This window comes from Ptiloglossa arizonensis, chromosome 8, assembly GCF_051014685.1.
Source record: "Ptiloglossa arizonensis isolate GNS036 chromosome 8, iyPtiAriz1_principal, whole genome shotgun sequence".
Lineage (NCBI taxonomy): Eukaryota > Metazoa > Arthropoda > Insecta > Hymenoptera > Colletidae > Ptiloglossa > Ptiloglossa arizonensis.
In genome coordinates this window covers 11,122,484-11,150,453 of record NC_135055.1, presented here as the reverse complement: position 1 = coordinate 11,150,453, position 27,970 = coordinate 11,122,484, and the positions used below count along the sequence as shown (strand labels likewise).

Sequence of the window (27,970 nt, the reverse complement as noted above, 5' to 3'; positions counted from 1 at the left end):
CCAAAGTATTTCAACTATTAAATAATACATGTTAGTATGCAATACTTTTACCATACACACTTTTATTTAAAAATGTGTATAATATTTTTATGATAAAACATGTATTAAAATTTTATAATCACTTAAAAATTAAATGTTAAATGTAAAATATGTATATATGTATATGTGTGTCAATTGAAAGTAACATTTTTGTCAAATACAAGTAAGTCCATTATCTTTTTATGTAAATGCAGTTTTATTTGAAAAGTACAATATAAACTTACTTTTTACACTGTCTCAAAGGAGATTTTTCATAAATACCATTTCCCAGATTTTATAATGCCATATTAAACTTATAAGTTTTGTAAATATTTATATAATTTTTGAATCAATACTTATGATACTTTAATAACATTTTTAATGCTTAAATAACAAAATAATAATTTGGAAAATGGAATAAATTTTTTTATGTATAATTTATAAAACATAAATTACAGTAATTGATAATTGATTGTGTAATGTAACATGACATTAAATGGTTAAGCTTTAACTGTTTTTACCTATTTCATAGTTTTTAAATAATTTTTACTTTTAATAGAACATAAAAAAGTTATGGTATCCCCTTTGTGACCCAAGTAGCGTAATAATAAGAACTTTCTAACAAACTAAATTGTTAATAATTAATGTTATTAAATTAAGGAACACAAATCTTAATGTAAACCTTTAAACTGGGTGGTAGAAAAAGAACATTGTGGTTGAAAATTCGAATTTTGAGTTTGCCAAGATCCCATATTTTTTCCACTTTGCCAAGTATTTGGTGGAGTTTTCTTCTCATTTTCGTTTTGAAAAATCCAACGTGACTCTCCGACATTTTGAATGCCATTATTTTGCCATTGAGATTTTGTATTAAAAGATACACCTATATTTTGCCAATTATCTTTTTGTTTTGTCCATTTGTCCCCTTGTCCGCTCTCTCTTATCCATGGAGATGATGTAGCTATATTGATATTCTCAAATTTAAGCCATCTTTCTTTTAAACCCAGATTACCATCATCGCCCCAAGGATCTTTTGCATCTTCTGGTAAATCATTTAAATCTTCTTTGTCAGATTGTTTCCAAGAATCCTTAACATTTACCGATTCCCATCTAACTTGTTTCTTTTTGTCCATCCAAGGTTCTTTGCGAGCGTTGAAACTTTCTTTTCCACGAATATTCCAATTGTCATTACTACTTCCAACTGTATTAGACGTATTTGACCATCTATTATCAGAATTTAATGTCCATGTTTCTTTAATCATAGTTTTTGGACACATTTGCTTAGAATTCCAAGTATTTCCACCACTGTTCCACGTATCATCACAAGTAGAATCTTTACCATCCCACTTCTCTTGGTTGAAACTTTTACGACGTCTATCGCTAGGAGGAGTTTGATCCCAATTGTTATTGGATGTTGAAGCTTTTTCATTTCGCCAGATATTCTGCTCTGGCGTTCTTCCAATAGAGCGAGTCCAAGTATTTTGTTCAATGGCTCCTCTACTTGGTATATCCCAATCATCGACAAACCTTTGCTGTGGTGACATTTGTCGTCTCTGTGGAGATTGTTGTCTTCTTGGTGGTGACCCAGGACGTCCAAATATAAATCTACGAGGTGATTCTGTACGCTCCATTGGTGATATTTGTTGTTTTTCTTGTGGCATTGTTTGTCGCTTAGAAAGTAACATTTCTTGCCTATTTGGAGATATCATTCGATTAGGAGAAGGATTTTGCCTTCTTGGAGGGGATATTTGTCGCCTTATTGGAGATAGTTGCCTCCTGGAAGAAGATACAGTTATTTTTATTGGAGACATTTGTCGTCTTGAAGGTGACGTTTGACGTCTTAATGGTGACATTGATCGATTTATAGTCATTTCAATACGTCGTGGTGATGATGTTGGGCGTCTTGGTGACAAGGGCCGCCTTAGTGGTGATATTCGTCTTGGTGGTGACATAGGACGTTTTAGCGGAGGAGACATTTGACGCCTCATAGGAGAACGTTGTCTATACAATGGTGAGGATGGGCGACGAAGAGGAGAAAAGTGCCTCCTAGGAGGAGAACAAGGACGCCTTGGAGGAGATAACAATGGACGTTTAGGTGAAAATCTTTTGGGAGGAGATACACGATGTTTTGGAGAAGTTTGTCTTCTCATAGGTGAAATTAGTTTTCTCATATTTCCTATGTCACTCCAACGATTTCTCTCGAATGTCTCATTATTTCGATTCCAAGAATTTTCTTGACTTTGTTGTTGTATATCTGTTCCATGATACCGATCCGGGGTACGAAACGGGTTCTCTACTCTGTAATCAGCAGATTGCACTACTGGCATTACTGTATTTGGTTCTAAAGGTGGCAAATTATTGTATTTTTTGTAAAAGGGTTTTGTCTCAGAATTCTCATCATTTAAACATTTTTTATTTGTCGTTGTAATTAGTATATCTTGGGAGTTCTTTTCTAGAACATATCGACCTTTTAAAACAGAATCCTCCTGTTTAATTTCTCTTTGATCCGAATTCACATTTTCTGGTGGTGCAATACGATCCCAAACAGAACGTGGAAGCTGACTTTGCAATTTATTCGTTTGCTCTAGAACCATATTCAACATATTCTGTAATTGTTTAGCAGTATTTACGTCAACAGTGGGCGCCGGACCACTTAATTTTTCCTTTGCTATTTCTAAAAGTGCCTGATGCTCTTTTACTGTTTGTGCGATGTCTGTATCAATTCGATTACTAGATAATCTTTCCCTTAAATCAGCTTGCTCTTTATGTTCCCGTAATTTCTTTTCATATACTGGATTGATGCGCAGTTGGAAGTTTTCTGTAGTCCATTCTTTTTTCTTTTTTATTGATAAATCTAATATTAAAAAATGTATTACTAAAATTTGTAATTGATAAAAGAATTAGACGAATCAAACTTTTTAAAAAATGTTTATAAATAAAGTAAACTTACCCATTTGCCCAGATTTAGGACTAAACTTAACAAACTTCTTCATTAATTTTTTTGGCGGTATTTCACTTCTGTCTGGAGAATGAGAACGTTTTCCCTTGAATTTATTTTTTATAAATGGACTTTCGGTATTTTTCATGTGAATTGGTTTCTTTATTGGTAGTTTCGTTTTTTTTGCAGGATGTTTTATTAATGATTTAGTAATGTTCTTTTTTGTCCGTAAATCAGTTTCTTTGATTGGTGTTTTTTTATCTGCTCCATTGGTACTTTGTTCATCAATCTTTCCTTGGATAATTTTAGTTTCTGGAGTTTTAGAATTTTCCTCTGAACTCTTTTTAAACCATTGTTGATTGAATTTATTTATCATTCGTCGTTGTAATAGGATAACAGCTTCGAAATGAGGACCAACAGGTAAAGTATCAACAACACATGCCAAAATTGGAATGAATGGCGATCCATAATTATTATTATCTACAGGCCGAGCTAATTCTAATATAGCACGAACTGATTGTTTAGTTAATGTTGTTATCATCACTATTCGTTTAAGAGATGGAATTTTCCTAAGACACGTCATTACCTCAATTGCTGTAAAGAGAAATATATATGTAATGAAAATTTATAACTATTTACCAAAGAAGCTCAATCAAAATTCATTGAACGAAAAAAATTATTATCTACTGTTGAACTTCTTAAATTATTCTAATATATTTTTGTATCCTACAAATAAATAATGAAAAACATAAAACGTTAAACAAGGTGAGCAGTCATTTTTGCTATCAATTCTAAATTATTGATAAAAATTTATAAAAATAAAAGAAACATTTGACAAAAGTATTGAACGTTAACAATCAATTAAAAAATTTGTTCAGATCGCCACCGTAATCTGCAGAAAATTATTGAAAAATAAAAAAAATAGTGCAGAATACTCCACGATAAATATATCGAATATCGAGTTCAAAAATTTGAAATTATACCTTCTTTTTACACTAAAAGATATAACTATACATATTTGAACATAGTAGATCATAAAAGTAGTAGACAATTATAAATTTTATATACTTGTAATATTGTTATATACCTCGACCGATGTTAGTATTTGCATTAATTACTGCACACGTTTTCCGATTTTTCACTGCCGTGATTATTTTACTTATTACTTCAGTAGGAGATCCCATAATGAACGAAGCATTTTTTATATTATTTAATTCGCATGTCATTTCTGCTTCTTCCACTTCTGATGGAGAATCCACTCCTATAACTTGTTGACATTTCTATAGTAATTTAAAAAATAAATTCAATCATTTTTTAATCCATAGCAAAACTATAACATAATGGTTTTCAATAAAAATGTAGCTTTTTTACTTACAGATGCCATCATCAATCCGATAAGACCAATACCACATCCTATTTCAAGTAAAGTTGACTTTGGACTAGGTGCAAGTAAGTCCATTACTGCATTTGCTACATTTTCTGCTCCTGCAGTATTTGACCAAAAATTTGTTTTAGGTGCAAGTTGCACTTTTAATCCACCTACAATTTCGTCTAAAGCTTCTGACCCTACCAAAAACGTTGTATCTGTGACAGTTGTATCATCAAACCTAAAATTATAAAGTATGATTTAGTGACATGCTATTAGTTTTATAACAAAAGTTAGAAAATATTGATTATAAATTTTATAGGACTATTCTTACTTGTTTGTGGACTTGCAATAAAGAGACTTCACATTGCAATCTTTTCCAGCTCCAGATTCATAAACTTGTTTCAAACGGTCCATTGTGGAGCGATTAATATTTCTTCCAGTTGCAAATAGCATAAGCTCATCCATGCTATTACAACGCACCAGTAACCATGACCATTCCTGTTTCCCTTCAGTATTTGTTTCCTTTTTTGATTCCATTTCTACAACTAGGTCATCAGAGAAGTTGTCATTTACAGAATCCTGGCTAGTTGGTTGTTCTGTTGTTTGGAGAAATTCCTCAAATATCTGCACAATATAAAATATAATAAAATGCACACTTTGTTACATAATACATGGTTTATTTAACTATTATAACATGATAATAGACAACAAATTCAAAATATTAAAATTAAGTCAATGATGTATAATAAAAGTATAAACCATATGTATTATAATACATATAGTATACTTATTGTAATTTGAATTATATTAATATGTTTATATTTTTTATTCATATAATTAAAAATGGTAAAACCTATTTTTTAAATTTCATTGTTAATTTAATGATAACAAAATTTCCACATATCTCTTTGGAAAATTTCTTTTATGTAAGAGAAAGTGCATCATGTACACATATATATGTTATGTATTATCATTTTGTTTTTAATTTATTATTCTATTTGTCTTCATAATCCGTTTTGGTTTAAAATAAAGCTAATCTCTATTAAGAATGTTATAAAATTCTGTAGTTGAAGGTCTGCTTTCTTAATTCTATTGTCTGAGTGAATGAATGTCTTCATGCTGTTTACTGTGCACAAAATTTGCTGTATATAAATACATACACACATCCAGTTTCAAAAGTCAAAGAGAGTGTACTAATAAAAAAATTAAATATACCTTTACAGCACGCAATACAAAAGGTGGAAATTCGGATTCATTATTTACATCAACACCCCATGCCCCACTTGCTTCCAATTTCCAAACTGTTTCGGAATTTTTGGTAAAGGAAATATCAGCATCATTCATCTTCTTTTGAGATTCTTGCACTTTTTTCCTGCTGCCTACATATGTACAAAATTGAATTTATTATCCAGTCAAGAAAGTCAAATTACTGAATACATTTTTTAAAATACAAAATTTCTTTAATCTTGAGAAAAGCAACAAAATAAAACAGAAAATATAATATTTTTAATATAATAAATGAACCATTAATAAGATTAAAAGGTAACATACCAATGCAATGCTCAAAAGGAAATAAATAATTTTAATTTTAAATTAAAAAATAGTTTTAAATTCAATAGTTTCAAACATTATAATCATAAAACATATGTTATTCTACTTTATTACTTAAATGTTGAATATAATATACATACAAATGCTTTGCATGTCCAAATATATTTTTTAATTATGAGATTATAGAAAGAGAAAAATTGACTATATGAATTATTAGACTGGAATCTGAACTAAGGCTAATAACATTTTCATTTAATATATAATTACTTTAACTATTTGAACCATTTAGATTATTAGTTGAATTTCTTCTTCTTAATTATTGATATTCTAACTATGTGCTATCTACACAGTCAACAAATATATTGATTTTGTTACTCTTTACCATCTTTATTTGAGATATGATTAGGTAATTATAAAGTCACAGTCTGAAGTCTAACAAAAACAGTGAGATGTACTTACAGATAAACTTCCAACGATTAGTATATGGTTTTTCCAAACAACATTGTCGAGCTGGTTTCAATTTGCAGAGAGGAGACCCATTCACATTTTCTTCCCATTCTAACCATTTTTCATAACATGGATAAGAAATTCCCAAAACTCTAGACACTTTTGACAGTCGTTCTTTTATAATTGCTTCCTTTTCAGCAAGCTGTAGGACATATATTTAAAATGACAATTTTAAATGATGAATTACATATAAAATATAATTTATAAATCTCAATTCCTTATTTGTTTTTATTATATTTTATATATTACCTTTTTCTCATACCAATCATTTGTATCAGATTGTTCTATTTTTACTTCATCTTTAACATTTGTGGTATTGTTACAAGATATATTTTGATCAACATTAATATTTTCATTTTCTTCATTAATTTGTTTAAGTTTATCTTCTTCTAAATTACAGCTTGTATTTTTTTGCTCTGATTCATTTTGTTCCTCTTGTGTTTGAAAATCTGAAGAATCCAAAACTATATTTTCAATTTCATCTAAATGATGTAAAACATCTTCATCTGTTATATCTTTTTGTTCATCCAACTGATCCAAACTAATATCAGCGGTGAAGTCAATTGAGTCTGTATTTTGTTGTTCTGAACATTTGTTTTCCTCATTTGTTACACTATTATTGACATTGTTATCAACATTTACATTATCTGATGACAGATCATTTGTTATATCTATGTTTGATACTACTTCATCTTGTACAACATTTTCATTTTGTGTTTCAACATTTATAGGTGAAACATCTATAAGTTGATTTTCAGTATCTATAGAATTTTTAAAAGATTTATTTTGTGTAGCATTGGATGTATCTTCTTTCTCCAAAGGATTATTTTGCGTAATAATGGGTATATTTTCTTCCTTCACAGAGTTACCTTGCATAGTATTAGGTTTGTTTTCCTCCTTTACATGCTTATTTTGTGTGGTACTGGAGTTATCTTCCTTCTTTATAGACTTATTTTGTATAGGTTTCAATATATTTTCCTCTTCCACAGGCTTATTTTGCGTAATATTGGATGTATCTTCTTCTTCGATACATTCATCTACTACTTCATAGTTTTCTCCTTCGATCATAACTGCTCCTGAATTTTCTATAACATGTTTATTGCTTGTTTAAATATTTTCAGTGTAAGAGATTTAAGTTATGGTTATTATTTTCATTTATAATGATAATACTTCTAACTGGAATTAACTTTTGTAATTAGATACAAAAACTATTGTACAATGTTCAAAAATGAATAGTGTCCAAATGAAGGTATAAAAACATTTACCGACAAAATAGTAAAATATTAGGAGTAAAGACTTACCCATTTCTCGTCGACCTTTAAATGTGACTTTTTAATCTTACAATCCAAGACAAATGACACTCCGAGTAAAACGTTACTGACGTTGCACTTAATATTGATAACTGACTTTATGACGTAACTGACGCATACGAAGAATCGATGAACGAATGGAATTAAACCAAATCATTTATCAAATACTTCATTGTTATTGTACCTCCTTGGTTTATCATGAACATTTTACACAAATCGTAGTGTTCACAAAAATAAATCTTTTACCGTATATAAAACTATATATACGTACATATATATCACTGTATAATACGGTACTTTTTTTTCGAATTCCTTTATTATACGTATAGTTTCCGTGTTGCACGAGTTTTACATAATCTTCGCTTTATTTCATCGCACTACTTCACGCCAAGTAAAATTTAATCGCGCGATGGGCAATGAAGAAAATGGCGTTCCAAAAGCAATCGATTAGGGTAAAGTTAGTTCGAAATTTCAATTCGCAAAATAAAAAGTCTATTTATCAATCAATATTTCTACCCTCTATATATTATAATAACTTCGCTATTAAATAAAATATCTTTAATATTTTTACTTTTTTTAAATTAGCAAGATTCAATATATACATATATACATTATATGATGTGTACGCGCGCCCGTCTATGTATTTATATACTGATATAAGTCAATAGAAACCCACTGTTAAGGTAGATACACATGATAGTTAGAATCACTAACTTTTCAAATGTAGTGTTTTGAATACATAAAAATTGAGAAGAATATCTTATTTATTAAAATATATCTATATTTACTAGAAGTTACTACTTTTAAGCGGAGATTAATATCAGATAAAAATGAAATAATTTGTTTAATAATATTCTTATTAAAATAATGTATAATAGATAAACTGTTCTTTATTTTCATTAACTGTTCTCTAAAAATTTCAGGGTGTGCACATCTATGAATTATTAACCATTGCTTTGAATATAGGATACATAACCTAAAAGTATTAAAATGTTGGACAGACGTAATCTAATAGTTTTTCTTGAGAATTTAATAAAGCAGTAATGATACTATTACATTTCATTAAGTTATATATAATTTTCATGAATTATTTTAATTACTATTTTGTGATTGCTATCTAATAACAAATTATTCATTCAATATTTAAATAATGGATTAATATAAATATAATTACTCTCAAGTAACAATCCTTTATTAAATTGAAATTTTTAAAATTGTATGTTATTTCTATGAAATTTTCACATTTTCTTCTTTGTAATATTTAAATTTAAAATGAAGAAAATAATTTTATGTAAAATACTTTTTAAGTATTAAATTTTTAGTCAAGCAATATAACAAATATATATGTATGTACATTCAGTTTTTATATAATTACAATAAGAAAATATAGTGAAGAGAAAAAATGTTTGCATAAAATATTGAATTCCTAATAAAATATTTGTGATAATAAAAATAAAAATAAAAATAAATTTTAGGCTCAAAATAGCATTTGCACATTTGCTATAATAATTCTAAATTTACAGTTTTTAAGTTTTGTATATTAAGTTTTGTGTTCGTGTATATTAAAGATATATATTAGATAGTTTGTATGATGTTAACGTATTAGGGTATTACATGTACTATGTTAGAGTCTTAGGTTTGTAATCTTCGATTTGCAGTACTACATGTATGTCTCATTGCCTCATACATAAATAAACAATACACAGTGTTTAACTGTTTTAAAAGTTAAATATCTTGGAATTTATCTGTTTTAGGATAGATATACTTTAATGTTTTTTTTACAGAATTTATTACTTCTTGAATTTTTACATAAAAAAATTGGATTTTTAACTGACGATCAAATATGGTTGTAGACGTATCATAGAACAGAGAATATGGTTTACGTCAATGTTGAGAACATTGTGTTCATTGAAGAAACAAGGAATGATAAAACATACTATTGTGATATCCAAACATTTATTAGCAAATTCAATTAAACTGAACATAAAAGAGGTCAATTATTATTATACTGTATCCCTAAACAAGGTTTTTCATTCTCAGATATAAATTTTATCGAAAATTAGAAAATAGAAATAATTAAAAAAGCATGTTAGAATAGGCAATTTTGTTGGAAATTAACAAAAGCTAGTAAAATTTGTTTCAAGAAGATTACTGAGTGATCATTGAGGCAAAGGAAATAAATATAAAATATTATAAACTGAGTTTATAATTACAAATTTGAATAATGTAACATTTATTATTGCAATCAGTATATTACACAGTATGTAATATTTTTTTAATGTAATGTATTTGACAAGGAATAAGCACCAAACGTCTGATATTGATTCTGACAAAACTATAGGTTTATAGGGCAATTAAAAATAAGGGACCATTTTCTCTACAGAATATGTCACATCTTAATGGGAGTTATTTAATTGCTGCAACTAAAAACAAAATGTACCTTATTTTTTATTGATTTAGAAGCCTGTAAAATTTCATCAAAATTGACAACAAATACTTGAAAGTGTTGCTTCTTAGTTACATACAGTACAAGTATACAGTACAAGTATACAGTACAAGTATACGGTACAAGTATACGGTCCCCGGATTGGGATTATATTTGAACAATTATCGTGGAAGGTAGTTGTTCCAGGAGTTATCGTAGATAACGATACTTGACCGAGATACGTTTATTTATTATACATAGATATTATCGAGGCGGTACACGTGGGAATGCTAGTTTTTGGAAACTGATGGGAATAATGACGGATCGTAAAGTCGGATGAAAAGCAGACCGTTAAGTCGACAATACTGTCATATGCACATAATTGTTACTATCATATCTAAAGTGAAAGTACACATTGAAGAGCTTAAAGTTTTTGTATTGACATGGAATAAATATTAATTAAAATTAGATTTGTCTAGTTCACATGATAGAAGTATAGGAAACATTGATCAAATACACGAAATCTTAACATTTGTACGCGTAAACTTGTTCGTTGTATCCCGTTGACAATTGGAAGGGATGCCCACTTAGCAACACGTTGGTGACGAGAGGTCAACATTACAACTACAGTAGAACTCCATTTATCCGAATCGGAAGAGAAACAAGAGCGTTTGGATACTCAAGTAGTTCGGATAGTAAGAGCTCACTGATTATCCCTTCCACTATAGTTTATTTATGTGTATAATGGATTTGTATTCTTACCATTTCTTATAAGATGCAACAGTAACTTACATACATTTGAAGTATACCCACAATCATTAAAGTTACAAAATAATTTCCAACTTAAGGGTTGCATCTTCCAGAATAGTATATTGTATAAACAAATTGACGAAGTTGAGAACGCGGAAAAGAAAGTCTGGGATCAGAATGAGAGAAAAAGGGAGAGCCATATTTTGTGAGTAATATTTTTTGAAGCAATTATTTTTTATTTTGCAACATAATAATTAACATTTTAAATGTTTGTCGATTTCATATAAACGAAATTTTTTACATCGTTTAAACACCGAAAATTATCAATATTTAATTCTGGTCGTACTTCAATTTATTTCATTACAGTATTTATACTCTTTAAGAAAACTTCAGCTGTATTGGGAATCGATTTTTCATCTCTGTTGACAATTTCCTTGCTGCTTTTTTCGTCATCTTTTTCCTCTGGATGTATGATTTTGTTCGACGTATTTTTTGAAAAGTTTAAATATAAAATATCATTGTCGGTTAGCATTTGAAAATCTTTATCGTTCGCATCGCTTCTAAGCTATAATATCTTTCACATTGCACTCAGCACAACGTGGGATACGAATTTATTCCAAGAATTTCGTAAATTATCTTTCGTAATTGAATTCCATTTTTCAATCATCCCTTGATTCATCGGTTGTAAGTAAATAGGTTATATTAGGAGACAAAAATATAACTTTGAACATTTCGTTCGTCATAAGGAGTACATCTTTCGAAATATGCGCCGGTGCATTGTCTAATATGTTCTTTTTCTTTTCGTTCGATTTTCTCTTGATGCTTTTTTTACGTTAGGAACAAAAATCGTTAGATACCATTCTTTAAATATTTCCGTATCTATCCAGACATTCTTCTGTACTGTATGAATTACTGGAAAATTGCACACATTCTTGAAACATGTGGACTGTCGTGATTTACCAATCATAAGTAATGGGAGCTTATGAGTTCCGGTAGCATTGGAATAGAACATTATCGTGACTTTGTCTTTTGAATTTGTACACTCAGGAGCAGCAACTTCTGTATACGAAGTAAATGACTTCCCTAGTAGGGATCTAGGATTCTCCAAAATAATCTGGATTCATCGGCATTATAAATATAGTCGTTGGAGTACCTCTTCTTAAGTATCATATTTTGGATATATTCTTTGAAACCTTCTGCATTTTCAGCGTTTGCTGATAAATTTTCGCCTTGATTGTTTAAAAGCCGTATTACGCGTCTTCTTTTGAAAGTTTTTAGTCATCCGTTGTTGACTCCAAAATAAGCGTTTCTCTTCATTTTTGTAGCTAATTGCACATCCTTTTCGCATAAAATCGCTCCTGTAATGGACGCGCTAATAACACAATTGTTGTAAAAACTCCAAGTATATTGCATCCTCTAAATGTTTATTTTCAGCCGATGATATGACTTTTTGCTTCCTATCGGAATTTTTATTCACTAATTTCATCACTTGATGTTGCAGTATTTTATCTTCAGTAGATTTTTCTATGTTATACTCTTGTGAGAAAGAAATTGTCATTTTTCAAACGTTAGTTTGAAAATTTCAAAGTATTTCAATCTTGCCATTAATAGTAGGAATCGTGCGGTTCGCACGACTCACACGATTGTGACTAAAGTTGATTGTCACATTAACAAATTTCACATGTATGTAGACGAACATGCTTTGAGAACGAGAGTTCAGATAATAGATATATGTTAACATGTTCGATAAATCGACTATACAGCGTCATTGGTTCTAATAAGTAATAGATTTTTATCGAACGACAATGTGCACCGTTTAAAAAGAAAGTAGAATATTTGTTGCTAATATTGAATATCGATACGATTTTCTGTTCATCTGAGTGCAAATTACGCTTATAAATGTTGATACAGTACTATAAATTGTCTGAAATTTTCTGTAGACAAAGATAGAGAAAAGATCCTATAGAGAATAATGTATGTATACCAGTTTTCTATGTGAACTAGACATCACGAAATTTAACAATTATTTAAATTAGAATAAACTCGATTTTACATTACTTACACGAGTTTGAACGAACAACGCGACAGTTAATATGAATTATACGTGTAAAATAAATCAAATTACTAAATTACTAAAACGTTTTTGTGCTGCGAGGTAAAATTCCCTCATAATCGCCTTGATTGAAATTCAATTGTTCAACAGAAAGAGAACAATATTTATTATGCCTAAATCCACGAACATAATATTCTTATGTCCGTGAATATACTGAGTATATAACTTATTTATATAAAAAACCTTGATAACAGTGGCAATCATGATAATCAAAAATGAAAGGAACTATACATTAAAGTTAAATTAAAGTAAATTGTATTCATTGGTTGCCATTTGTAATTTGAAATCCAAAAATCCAAAAATCCAAAAATAAATAAATATGGTGCAATTCGATGTTCCCTCTAAGCTGCGCGCCTGTGCGCTTGCGCAGTAACTGTTGTACGTATATGCATATCTGCATATTTAACCCACTGTCGAATGAAAGCTTTTTCATTTTATTCTTTAAGTTCTATTTTATTAACATATATTCTACACTTTATTATTTTAACACATGTAGCACAAGGATTATTTCGTTTTCAATAAAACTATGAAATTTTATGTTTTTAAAGACGCCTATCCTTTCGCATAACCTCTCATTGGTCAAAGATATTCAACTGCCATCCAGAGAACATAACCAGTTGCGCAACTGCTCTTCTGTCATTGAAATATTGGTGCAAGTCCACGCTTTTGAAATTCGTTAATTCTGAAAGTAGCACAAATCCACTTCTGGTCACTAAAAACATATTTCTTATCAGGTAACGGTTTACATTCTTTAAACACTTGGTAAATTTACTTATCTGCGATCGCCGAAAGCGTACAACGATCTTTCTAGCGTTTATATCAATATTGTTCAAGCTACTGAAATATTTTACATCTTGAAACGAAGATAAATGGACTTACATCACTGTTACAATGTACAAGTCATACAATCCTTGTACGTGATTCGCGAATTTTATATGATTTGTATAGACAACGATTGGTAAAATTTCTTATTTCAATCAAGATGCTTTCTGTTTCTTTCATCATTTGTAGCTTTGTCCTTCTTGTTCCTAGACTTCTCGTAATATCTTTGATCTTTTAATACGTAAACTCTGTTGCACCCTTCGAGTGCAACTACCACTGAAGCATCATTCTATCTCGAGTCATTAAGTTCGTTTATTTTTTGACCACGTACTAATTCTTCGGCCCACATTGTACGTCGACTACCAATCAAAGGGTAAGGATCTCCGTAGGCGTACAGGACATCTTTGCACGACGATTACGTTGGCGAAGCTGAAGAAGGCTTAAGCGCGCAAATTCTACCCATCGTGACGAGGGCGCAGTCGCGGCTCTTATAGATTTTCCCCTTGGTACCTCAGTATGTGTAATACCGATAAAGTTCAGGGTGCTCACGATGGGACGAAGGGGTGGTTTGCGTTCCACGCGCAGCGTTCACAGAAGGGAAAGGAACTGCGCACATCCAGAGGTGGTAGACTAGGAGGACGAGAAGGAGGAGGAGGAGGCGGAGGAAAAAGAGGTAGAGTAGGAGTAGGAGGAGGATATAGCGAGAGGACAGAAGCGACGGGCTAGGCCAACCGTCTACAACGTGAACTGCCTGATCGGGAATGAATAATCTCGTGCATAGGTGGTGACCGACGTAAAGGATTAGGACATGTGACCAAGGGTGGGTGCATCATCGAGGTGCATCTTCGTGGTGCACTGTTACTCGTATTTCGCGGAAAAACGTGTGGTACCGTTCTCCAATGTATTTCTCAAATGGTAAGTCTTTCTTTTTCTTACATTTTTGTATGTGTCAATTCATAACGTTTCCAATATCGTACGGTACGACACTGTTAACATTCGCATGTTATTTATAAATCATTTTCTAGCTTCTGTTAATAATCACTGTACACCTTTAAATAAGAAATCTCTTTTCAAACGTAATACACGAATTGTTGATTTTTGAAAAATTCATTTCGAATTTTTTTACCAATACACGGTTGAAATTTATCGGTTCGTGTTTCCGTTATGATATTTTAGCAAGCATTTCATGTGTTACGGATTTTTATATTGATTTCTGTACATCGCATACATTCTTTCCAAAATTTGTATCAATGCTTGACTTTTGGGCGCGGTTTCATAAATGTTAACATCAAAGTATAATGTGGAATAAAGAAAGGTTATAAGTTTCTCATACAAGTTCTACAACATTAAGTTCTACGAATAGAATACTAGAAAACAAGTTTACATTCAAAATTGAATGATAACAGGACGAACTATGCTTTTATACACTTGTCAATCTGTAGATTGAACATAGTTGTTTTCGAGTTGTGCATTTATTATACTAAATACAAATAAAATGTTACGTTTTTTTAAATATATTGTGAATGTGTATGTAATATTTTTATCACTGTGCAAGTTTTGAAATTTAAAGGTGTTGATCGATATGTATCAGTTAAAAAATTATCAATACAGTTTTTACATACTACCGTGAAATTGTGAAATACCAATACGAATTTGGAACTCAGTTTTGTGCTGCATCAATTTCGATACAAATTCAATTTTATAAACTACTTTGTACGATGAAATTAAAATAATTCTTTCAGTTATTACAATTCTAAAATTATTAAATAATTTCGCTATTTTAAGAAAGGTTTTGTATTCTTGCATGTTTTATAAATTAAATTTAAATAAAAATTGTGTATAAAACATATAAACAAGCAAATATTAGGGTGTTGAAAAACGTTATATATATCATAAATATCAGATAGTAATGTATATTTATATTATAAATATATCGTACTATCAGTATTTATAAACTCACACGAAAAAGTTGAAGTATAAACAGTCAACAAAATATAAAAATCCTTTTAATGAAATTGTACTAAAGCATTTCTTCAATATCAGATTAGGGATTAGGATATACTTATAGACCAGTTTAGTATTAGTAATGTAGACTATTTTAGGTTTGTGTTCGTAAATATTTAATTGTACATGAAATATTTATATCGATATCCTTCAGAGTATTACATTTAAATATAATATTTTCCTGTTTAATATGTTAAAATAATTTTCTTAATTGTTACATGGCTTTAAACATTCTTAAAAATTAGTGCATTTGACTGCTTTTGGAGAAATATTATTATTTATTAATTTTAGTAATAATTTATACCTTTTCGAACACGATAATATTAACAACTAAGGCAATGTATTATACACGTGCACATGTTATTCACTCACATTTTCTTGCTTAAACTTTACAATTTATTACATTTTTCTTAGATCGAATATTAAATCAAGGATGTATAATTGTTATAATTGTTGTATATACATTTATATTGTATATATGCTACGGTTTTATATATGTTTGTACAATATATAATTCTTCATTATTTGAGTGCAAATCTATGAGTTAATTGATAAATAACATACTTTTTTAAGTATATTTTAATAAGTAAAGTACCCGAACTGTTTTAATTTGAAAAATGGCAGCATAATATAACAGCTGTTTATCAATTCAGAAGGGAGTTACTTTGAGGGTGATAACAAATGATTATCTGAATTATCTAAATAAAAAGATATAGTCAGTTTCATTATTTACAGATAGTTTCTCTAGGGGTTTAACACGTGCAATTAAAATACTTATCATGATAGAGATAAGTTGAATTATAACTGTTTAATTTGATATTCGTGTGCAATTATTTTTTCTTTAAATCATTTCCTATCAAAACCAGTAATGTCAAAAGAAATGTCAATATAAAATGTTGGATTAATTTTATTTAAATTAAAAATTTGTTTGAAATATAAGGTGACTTATATTAACAAAAGTGTAACTTTAATTTTATTGTTACAACTTTACATCTAGGAATGGAGATAATATTTTCAATTAAGAAAATTGAAAACATATGTTTTTACAAATTTTATCAATTTGTAAATTTTCGTACATTTTACTGAATCGAATTTTATTTTTTATCGTAAACTGTTCGTGTATACTAATAAATTAATTCTAGAATTTCATTTTATTTTTTATTGAAGAACCCTTCCAATTTTGGCTAAATCTTGATTTTTAATTTACCTTCGTGTTTATGTGTAATGCACGCAAGTATTTATATTATTATGAAATTTGTTATTGAAATTAGTAATACTGGTGAACTCTTTCCTCGTATTTCTGCTTATCTGATGATTGTACACGAAACATTGGGATTATCGTTGAAAGTACGAGGGGGTGAATTAAAAAGTGGGCGTAGAAGTTGATTCATACTGTTATGTACGACATTCTATAGTTCTGTCTTTAATTATACTTTGACAACAAAAACCGCTAGCATTACTGCCACATTATAGTCGAATTTAGTACTGAATTTTTGAAAGCGATTGACCAAGGATATTTATTCTATTTTATTGAATTTGTTATATACAGGGTCTTTAAAAAGGTCAGGACTAAACTTATACTACGTGTTACTGAGGCCAAATAGATGAAAAAAGTTTATATAAATGTCCAAAAATTCTCTATTCAAAAGATATAAGCGTTGAAAGATTTATTGGCAAAATTCCTATTACAATTTGTTATACAGAATTGTATACTTATTATACTTTTTAATGGTAGTTATTGTTTACATGACTTGATCTACGACATCAAGATCTCTACTATTAGTCGTTTTAATATTTATTAGACGATCTTAATCTTACAACACAGATTCTCTTTACGATTTCACTTTTGCAATCACAATTAACATGCACGTGCATTTTGTGTATAGTGAGGTGCGATGTGATAGACGTGCTGCGGCAAGAAGGTACGCGGTATAGCTTTCAAACCATCATCGTGCAAACATTATTATAACTGCCATAACAAATGATAAAAATCAATAGTTTCCAATATAAAATTTTCGGACATAAATTTATATAAACTTGTTTCATTTAATTCGCTTCAGTAACATGTAGGGTAAGTTTGGTCCTGACCTTTTTCAACATCTAGTATGCATGAATTATATCTACTATACGTAGGCATATACAGAGGTGTGCAAATTATTAATCAAAACATAATACTTAAAAGGTAGGGTTAAAAGGTAGCGTTGTTATTTATTAATCGTCATTTAACAGCTTTGTTTCTGTCAGAGATTATTATTAATCGCAAACTGTTTTACCAGTTAGTTATCAACTGTTTTCATGAGTACTTGGGTGTTTATTCAGAGCTTTTTTCGTTTCTATTGTGCGTTCCTTACGTTGTCGTGATAATTAGGTAATATTTGAACAAACAATACGTATTTTAACATATTTTTAAACTTTAGTAAATAGTTTCGTCTTCATTTTAATCGAAGAAGTATTTATGGTTATCGATTCTGTCTCGATATATATACATGCATATAAGAATGTGCTTATAGAGAAGCTAAAGGACTTATTGCCTGGGCAAGTAGCTTTAATAGAATGTCTTCTTGAAGAGAAAACTTGTTGGGAAAAGATTGAATAAAGTGTTATTAATAAATATCTGTTGTTATTTATCTTTCAAATCTTAAATTCAATAATTTGCACACCTCTGTAATATATAACTAAACACGATTCAAAATATATTATTCAATACTAGTCTCAATAAAGAATTTTAGTATTTTCTTGCTTGTGGTTAATTATTTTCAAATGGAAATTATTTACAATATAAACTTAAACACTATATTAAATACTGAAATAAATTTCGGTAACAAAAGATCTTTCTTACTCTCATATTTTTTATTTCTTATATCTTCTTATATGTCAGTAATTATACATATTAATGTAGTATTGATAAACGTCGATTGCATGCAAAATTTTGATTTCGGTGCGCAAGCAAAGTCTACGTCTATGAATGATTTCTGAGTTTTAAATAACATTGAAGTTTGATTTTTTTATTTATTCATTTTTCAAATTACAATATTTATACTGCTTTTCACATTCTTTCTACCTATATATTAAATCTACTTGATTTAGATTTCGCGTATGTGTGCATTGAAATGTTACAAGTAGAAATCTCTACTTTTAGTATTATTATATTTTATATTGTTTCTAATATGTAGTTGTAGAATATAATTATGAATTTGTAACTCGAATAAGATTCGACTATTTCATAAAATTGAGGTAATAATATTTATATTACGGAAACCATCAAGAATTTAACGCGCGAATATATTGAACATTATGTGTGAAGTATCGTTTCGGCAATAAGACAATTCATTAGAAATATATTGCAGTAGCCATTGATAATGAACCATTTATTCTAAGTTGTAGAATATTTTTATGGGTATGAAATTTTCATTACGTTGTGATGTTACTGCGTATAGATGTTTTACTAAACATAGATTTTCGCGGAGAGTATTATAGTTAAACGCCTTAAAATGATTTAAAATATATTTTGACCGATAGAATGCGGCCTCATTTAAAATGTATCTCTTAATGGAGAAATTTGACAAAGTGACTGTGAAGCTCACGACTAATTTTCATGATGTCCCTTTTAATACTAAAAGCTTTCTGAAACGAATAGTGTATGAGAGTTTGCATTATTACGAAAGAAGGCAAAGAATTCTGACTAGGTAGCTTTGTGAACTTACGAATACTGCTTTACTTTCCATATTATTATTGTACGAATGCACAAGCTACTGGATTTCCGTAGGTTTATTTAAAAAGAGAAAGGTTGCACTTCTGTAGGGTACTGCATATACAAAGCCTATAGTTATGTCCGTTGTTTCATTACTTATGAAGAGTAGAGTAGGAGTTAGAATGATTCGTTGGAGTTATTTAGTTTTACTATTTTTATTGAACCGTTCCGTACTATTTGAACAATTCGTCACAAATTTTCATCCATTGTCTTTGATATATTATTGTTTATTTTTAACGAAGCACTGTAAGGTTTCATATATTTGTTTTACAAAAACATTGCTTGGTGAAGTCTTTCAATATTGATGCATATATATAGTTCTTGTTCGAAATTGATAAAGCAATTTTTATGATTTTATTCGAAGAAAGGATAAGATTGAAATTCATACAAATTTATACAAAACAAATTCATACAAAACAATAAAATGTATTTCAAAAGTTGTTCAAATATTAGGTTGTTCAATAAGTTTTGTATAGTACTAGATATAAAAGAAAGGAAGATAGAGTAGTTGCTCAATAAGCTTTATCGAACGACAAAACTTATTGCACAACTTATTATACAAGTGGAAACATTCTTGTAATATCAAAAATGATTATGTACTATTTTATTAGAAAAACTTAGTATTGATGAAAGAATTAATAGATATTTTAAGGAAAAATTCCGGAAAGAATTTCTCGCATAATAAAAGATGAGTGTTTTTCTAGGCAAATAGAGCGCATTTACAAAGTGTTCAAGAAATGAAATAGAAATAAGCTAAGAAGTAAACATTCAATATTTAAAGTGTAATATATTTTGTATATTGCCTTGCATGTTTTATAACTTAAAATACTTCTTTTCATAAATTTTTATGTCTAATAGAAGTTACTCCAAATTATATATATAAAAAATGTTCATATACCTAGTCATATGTAGTTTTTTATCTAATGATATGTATTAAAAGACGATCCTTTAATACCTTTTTGGACAAAAAGGCTGCATTTAATTGCAATCATTTTATAACCGTTGGAATAATCATGAATAAAGACAGTTCGATGCATCATGCCACACTACAAATACTTATAGTTAATTGTGATAAAATTCATAATAATATAAGTACCATGATATGAACAAAGACATAGACTTTTAGGAAAATATTGGAAAACATCGACAAGTATAAATGATAAGTTAGCTCGTCTTCTCTGGTTACCAGGTTATGGTTTTAAAACTGGGAACAATACTACGATTGTTGTCAAGTTAAATGTGAGAAGGTATTCTCCAACAAAAGCATAACTACCAACAGGTTCGCTAGAAACATAATTTGTCAGTCTTAAGAGTTTTATTATTAATTCATCGTTAAATTTGTATCTCGAGAGTATCAGGTTCGAAGTGTGTCAATGTCATAAGATAAGAAAATATTAAGTAACTGAACTCCTGAGAGTGACCTATAATATTTGTAAATGTAGTGGCCACCGAATCGGATAAGCTCGCGAGTGGGTACTCTTCATTCACTAAAGAGGGTGAACGGAACACATTGAGAGTAAACCGGATAGAGCTACAGCTTCGAATTACCGGCATCATCAATTTTTAATATACATAGGAAGGTTTAGTTTTATCAGTTTGGCACACTCACATGTAAGTTAAATCTCCGTTGATCGAAATGTTTGTTTAACCAAGACGCCAGAACCTATAATTATAGTCTGTTTATAATCATTGTAGTTAATATTAAATAAACGTGGAATATTCCGAGGATATATTGTACCCAGAGCTGAAACATAAGATTTCGGTTAAATTTTACTTCGATCCTATCTGAATTGCCGCAAAATTATCAATACTCGCTTTGAGCAAACAAGAAAAACGGTGGGGATTACTTTACGATCCTTTATCCAGGGTGAAAAGTGAGCACTTATGCGGGGCGTAGTGTACACTGCAATATTAATTCTGATTTCAGAGACGTATTCGTTAGAAATATAGTAAAAGTAATTGTTGTCTTGTATTGATTGTCATTGAGAAATATTTAACGTGACAAGTACGAGCCCTAGGTAGCGAGAACGTACATACATATGTATTGCGTAAGTGGGGCTCCTTGTTATTGGATTGCTTATCTCGATAATTGTATGCATCTCGGTATTTGCAGGAATTTTCGATCCTGTTCTTCCGGAGCTATTGAAATTGTACTGTATTGCATTAATTCGTAAAACAATCTGGAATAACCTCAATTAATGCATGTTATTAATTTTGTTTCTTTCATACTACAATGCGATATACTAAAAGAGTACATTTCTATTTTAAAAAAAAGTATAGTTACTTATAAAAGAGTGTCACATTATGTTGATACAATGACCTTTTCATAATTGTTCAACTTTCATCTAAAGCAGTGATTCTTAACCGTTGTGCTACGAATTGTTAGCAACAGATCTCACGAATTCCCATTTTTTATCATTTTTAAAATAATTACTTCAATTATTCACGTTTAAGAACTTTGTCAGGATTCTTTTCTCTAAATGAAAAATCTGCTTTTATACCGCACCGTGAGTTTCAAAAAGTTTGAAGACCAGATCAAACTAGAATGCGGAAACTATTTAAAAAGAATTTGTCAAATCCATTTGAAGACATACTATAAGAATTAAAGGAAGTTCTTTTTCCATCATGAAAGGTAACACGAGTTATTGAAATAGAGAATAAATGTTTTCGTTTCTAATGTGTAATTAAAATATACCTAGTGTTAATAGTAAATGCGATGCGAATAGATAAAACTGCTGAATTATCGGAGAATAAACGTTTGTGTTGAATCATGATCGTGTTGATTAAACTCTTTGGTTTGAACTCATAAGGATCAATAAAAACCTATGAACAGAACATTGTAGTCGAGTGTTCACACTAATCTATTTCCACTATGCAGTTTGGCATGGTTGCACTCTTGCACTCTCTCTTTCATTCTAGGGTAGACTCGGAATAGATTCTGGTTTCTAGAACCTCAATTGTATAGTAGAAATAAACTGCAGCACTCAAAATACGTCCACCTGCGCAAATTATTCGAAACACGTCCACTATATAAAAAATGTGAGTAAAAAGTTTCTTTCGTTTCATACACGTTGCTACCTAAATACATAGTTTACCGAGTCGGTAAGATATTGAAGTTTTACCATCGACTTCGTATTCACTGAATTCTTCTATCCTTCTAGTGTCTGTCGTATGTTTAAGGTTTTCAACCCAAAGTTTTCGAACATTTGAATATTTGTAGTATAACAATAAAGAACATTAAAATGTGTTATTTACGGAAAAGATTTTGTTTATCCTTGCATCTGTTTAAAATCAAAATGGTAAATAAATTGTGAAAAGATAATACGTATTAGATTGGAGTGCAATTTTTCAACACAAGTTTTCTATTATATATTTTACACTATAAGTTAATTTAAAAATGAAAATGATGACATTGTTCCAGTTATTGTACTTTATGCGATTTGAAATAAGTGATAATAGAGATATCTTTTTACATTTTTAAAGATGAAGCATGCTAAATTAGTACTTTCAACTGATACATAGTCAGTCTAACGAATGTCAACAATTGACTATCGTTTGGCAATCAATAAATACAGTTGCAGCATTAATCACACGAATATCACGCAAATGTTTTGTTTATATTTCCTGATTCGTGTTGTTAGACCCACTGCAGTGTTGTTTTTGGTAAATATTAAACTTACACTCATTGAAATATAAAAGCATAGCGATATAAAAGAGGCGAAACCTATTAGTTTCCTGTTACACGGTCCGTCATTTACACTCTTTGTCGTTATTTCCGGGAACACAGCAATCGGAAAAAATCCAAATGACACCTTATTTAGGTTATCTTGATACTATTAAAACGCGTGCTTCGATTACGCTCTATTAATTTACGCTAATTAACTGTCGACATTACACAGTACATTCGTATAATTTTTACATAAAAATTTCTCGTGTACGTACTCTACACTGTAATATTGTGAAAATTATATTACTTTAATCTAAAAATCAGGTGTATTTTCTGACCTTAAGAGCAATCTTCGTAGTAATAGTTTTATAGTTTCTTGTTGATTCTGTAACGTTAATCACTAAAAATGATTTCTTTTAATAATTTGGCGTGTTAACATTTCAATCCGAATGCGAGAAAATAAAAAAGAAGAATTTTTATAAAATACTAAACAATAGCATCTTTTTTAAAAAAAAAAAACGACTCGTTAAGCAAAAGAATTGTTTTAAAAGTTGTTTATATTTATTTCTTCATTAGAGTGAAAATACGATAAGAATAATGTCAGAATAAGAATACTTTTAAAAGCTATTGAGTCATGTAGAAACATAATGAATGTTCTCGTAATAATTATCCCAGTCAATTTCAATAAGTCTATTTAAGCGTTTCAAAATCTATTTATAGTCATTATTGAGCTGCATTTAAATAAAACGTAAGCGAGAGTGATCACATTTTTATTGATTGGAAAATTGGCTACATTTTTATCTGCCTTGACATCTGGTTGAAATAAATTCTATCCAATGTAATGTATAAATGTTATTTAAATTCTGTTTATTTCCATAATGTATGTACCTTTTGACAACTTCTCTGCTGATTTATAGATCTCTTATGTATACATACATACGTATGTATAGGTTCATAATGATTATAAATATTTTCATAACCAATACAAGTGTAGTGAAATATGAAAGAAAACTGAATTTTTAGACACAGAAGATTTTAATAGGTACGTTTTATGATGATTACAAAATTTGAATACTTCTTCCACTGAAAATTATTTCTTGAAATGTACTTAAAGGGATTGGATTTTTTTAACCTCTTCAGTGGTATGTCACTTGTAGGTTTATGAATTGAATTTTCATAAATATTTATGGATTATACTGAACCATTTCATTTATATTCTGCGTATTACTTTGTTCGAATTAAATGTATTTAAAGTGCTTTGCGTGTCTAAAGTATTGTAACCCATCGTTGAAAAGTGGTATTTGTAAGTACAATTGGCGCAGAAATATCGTTCTACCATGCACGAAACGTATCTGGTAAAATTGAAATATGATAGTAGTTCACGTAAAAGTAGAAGGGTTTATCAGGAGGGAGTCATCATTTTGCTGGTTTCGATTTTTTTTAATAATACAGATCGTTAAATTTTACAAGTTTTGTCTAAATGAAAATGGACTATACTTATAGATGAAATTTCATCTTCGAAACTATCAAATGTGCTGTGTTCTTTTTTCTTTATCTTCATAGGTAAGGATTGACCTTTAGGACTGAATTCTCTTTTACTCTGCAAAGACATTTTTACAACGCAGAAGTTATTAATTTTCAAATTTCTAATTGATTTGTATTTTATGGTAAAGAGGACGAAAAATTTTATATAAAAAATAAATATTTAAACTTTAAATATTAATCATTTTGTTTTACAGTATTATTTTGCGAGAGATTATTATGCCACTCAAATTTTTCTTCTTTTCTTCATTATTTAGATAATTTTATTCGACATCGACGAATAAAATTACTATTTTTTAATCATACGTTTTTTATTTTATTTGCAGAAACATGAATTTTTAGTATGTTAATAGATTAGAATAAAAAACTGATTACTAAGTTCGAAGATAAATTGCAAAAATGACCTTGGTTTTCGACACGGCACACTGGTTATTCTCCTTAAAGTTAGACACTGCGACACGCGATGGTTTCATCAGCGCAAGCAACTGTGTCTGCTAGATATAACAAAATTCGTTATTGAAAATCAGTGATTAATTTTATCACATGACATCTTTTAACAAACTGTACAAAACTTAAAATGAATGTAAAAAAAACGACGATTTTTTAAACGCCTAGAGTAGAAGATCCTCTTATACAGATTTAAATCATAGAATGCAGCGCCTGTATTTTTTAAACAAATTTGAAACGAGCAAATGATGACGTACATATATAATTTCTTCCCTTTCTCTAATTTTTCGTAGACTACATCATATTTCAATTTCACCAAGTTCCATGAGACTATGCGTAAAATGTTATAGATTTGGTTGCGGTATGATCCTGAAAGCAAATGCTTTAATCGATAACAAACGTTACAGTTTATTAAAGGTTTTTTTCGTATTGATCGAAATTTCGCAGTTATATACAGGTGCAAAAGGTAATATATCGAAACTTTATACAATAAACATTATTATGTATATACAATTTGAATGGTATGAAGGGATTAATATGCTGTAAAGAATAGTTTTTCCTATTTTCGAAGTTTTTAAAGTCATTTATACTTTTTGCACATAAATACATTTCTTTTCTATCGCTGTTTGTAGCTAATATTAAAATACTAAATATTAAAATTATATATATATATATATATAACGATATGACCATAAAGTAATCTTTGATACCGAAAATTGAAGTTAAACATGAAAATGTCAATTGAGGTCACAGGCTTCTGCAACGACGCGCCGAGCTGGAACTTGTTAATCTAAATAAAAATGTTCGCAGTAAAAATATTCAGGAGACCTTGAAATTTGTAAAGCATTATCACCCACTTTTAAGCTTATGTCTTTATACAAATTTAAATATATTTTAATATTATCTACAAGGTGCAATAGAAAAAGCTATGTACTTATAGGCAAAAAAAAAAAACATTGATAATCTTAAAAACTTCGATAAAATTGACGTTGGAAAAACAATATTCTTTGCAGCGTATTGATCCTTTTATACCATTTAAATTGCGTATAAAGTATTTTTTGTATCATTACAATTGTAAGAGATATTTAGGTGGTCTTGTTTAGGTGGACTACTACGTATAAAGATAAAAATAAAGAAGAAATTGTAGATATAATTCATTCGTTGTTGTGGGTTTTCTAAAAGAATAAATAACATTTTGGGCTGACTTACGCTGAAGAAGAAGATTTTTTGTAAAATTAAGTTTTCCAACATTTTCCATCTGCTGAAAATAAAGTAATCATTAGTATGATGCTTTTCTGCGTTTAAATAACTTAAATAAATAAACAGCTATGATGGATTTGTAGTTTATATCCTTGTTCGTTTTAATATCAGTATTAACTTCGGTTATAGCTACTAAATACCTACAAATTTTCACTAAGTTATTGTTTTTTCATTAATTTTACTAATTTTCATATTACTTTTTCCATGTACAATCACTAAATTTGCGAATACAGTAGCATTTTTTAATATTTATGTGAACGAATATTGACATAATCGTTGTTATTTCGAATTTTGTAGAAATTGATGTAAATTTAATACGACAAAGTGATACGACCGACATATCGATCGTGTGTAGGCACATATCAGGTATTAAATGAAGTTGTATGGCTGTATTTTTTTGCTGTAATTCTCTTACTCTTATAAAATTACAAGATATCAACCAAGGAAGATAACAATTATGGTGAACATAATCTTAAATAATTTGAATATTAGCATTGGTTAAATCTATTTAAGTATATCGTTTACTATAGTACTTTAATTAGTTATTGTCAATTATTTTATAATATTAATATTTATGAAAGAAATTTGTATTGTGGACTATAAATGTTGATAATCATATTTATGTTACATTGTTTCACGAATGCTTATTTCTGGATGTACATTCTAATTACAAAGTAATTTTGAACATTCCACAGAAGTTTTTAGAACAGTTTTTATTTATGGAACTTTAGCTCGTTTCTATGTCTTTCTCATAAAACAAATGTTATTTGGATTACATGTAATCATGGTTACTGATTATGATGACACTTTCTATGCAACACAGGTTCGTTATTAATAGCTCGTGCTTTAATAGAAAAAATTAAATATAAAAATGCATGTAATATCTTCATAAATATATTAATAAGTACAAAAAGGTTCAGTTTAATGTTTACATTACAAAAAAATCCGAAAGATTGTTTATTCCCAACTTCAAACTGATGTTTCTAGCTCTTTGGAATATCTATATATGTTTTCGAATGCGGAACAATGTAGAGATAGTGTAGTAGTATGGAGAAAACGAAATTGTTGTTAATACGGGCCGATTGTCGACTGAGCGTTGATGACGTAAATAACCTGCGACATATTCAGATTACTTATACGAAAGAGTTATAGGGGCCGTCTGTTTGGTTTGCAGATTATGCATAACGCATTCGATGATAAGGTTTACTCAATGCATTTCGTTCTTTAATTTAAGTGGGTATTGACTGTAGTCGAAACAAGTAAAGTTAAAATTGTTAGTTTTGTTTCGATAGGTTTTTATGAATTCCTGGCACCATTTTTTAGCAGATAATTCTGCTGGTACAGAAACAAAAAAATGCCCGATTTTGGAGTTCTTAATGTTTCCAAGACATAGTTTTTATGTCACTGAACGATTTCTTTATTTTAACGAGAAGTGTTTGTGTACCTGTAGCTTTTTATAATTAATACCAAAATTTATTATTTATTATGTCATAATTGAC

General features: G+C 29.3%; 2 protein-coding genes across 2 annotated transcripts in view; one reads left to right on the top strand and one right to left on the bottom strand.

Annotated features, from left to right (window-relative positions):
* Positions 1 to 482: 482 nt before the first annotated feature.
* On the bottom strand, positions 483 to 8,091 carry LOC143150188 (uncharacterized). Its single transcript, XM_076318261.1, has 9 exons — positions 7,682 to 8,091; positions 6,630 to 7,465; positions 6,333 to 6,522; positions 5,538 to 5,701; positions 4,654 to 4,946; positions 4,329 to 4,560; positions 4,041 to 4,233; positions 2,966 to 3,547; positions 483 to 2,869 (listed from the first exon to the last, which is right to left on the bottom strand). Exons 1-9 carry the CDS (start codon positions 7,683 to 7,685, stop codon positions 690 to 692), a joined length of 4,674 nt encoding a protein of 1,557 aa, XP_076174376.1. The 5' UTR covers positions 7,686 to 8,091; the 3' UTR covers positions 483 to 689.
* Positions 8,092 to 14,538: 6,447 nt separating this feature from the next.
* Fucta (glycoprotein 3-alpha-L-fucosyltransferase A) overlaps positions 14,539 to 27,970 on the top strand; it is a 32,002-nt gene continuing 18,570 nt past the window's right edge. The window contains exon 1 of the mRNA XM_076318421.1: positions 14,539 to 14,715. The gene's annotated coding sequence lies outside the window, so the exon portion shown is untranslated. The remainder of the gene's footprint in view (positions 14,716 to 27,970) is intronic.

Coding starts and splice junctions, on each gene's coding strand:
- LOC143150188 (XM_076318261.1), bottom strand. Junction 4,234..4,328: donor TCGGATTGATGATGGCATCT/GTAAGTAAAAAA, acceptor AAATTACTATAG/AAATGTCAACAAGTTATAGG. Junction 3,548..4,040: donor AAATACTAACATCGGTCGAG/GTATATAACAAT, acceptor TTCTCTTTACAG/CAATTGAGGTAATGACGTGT.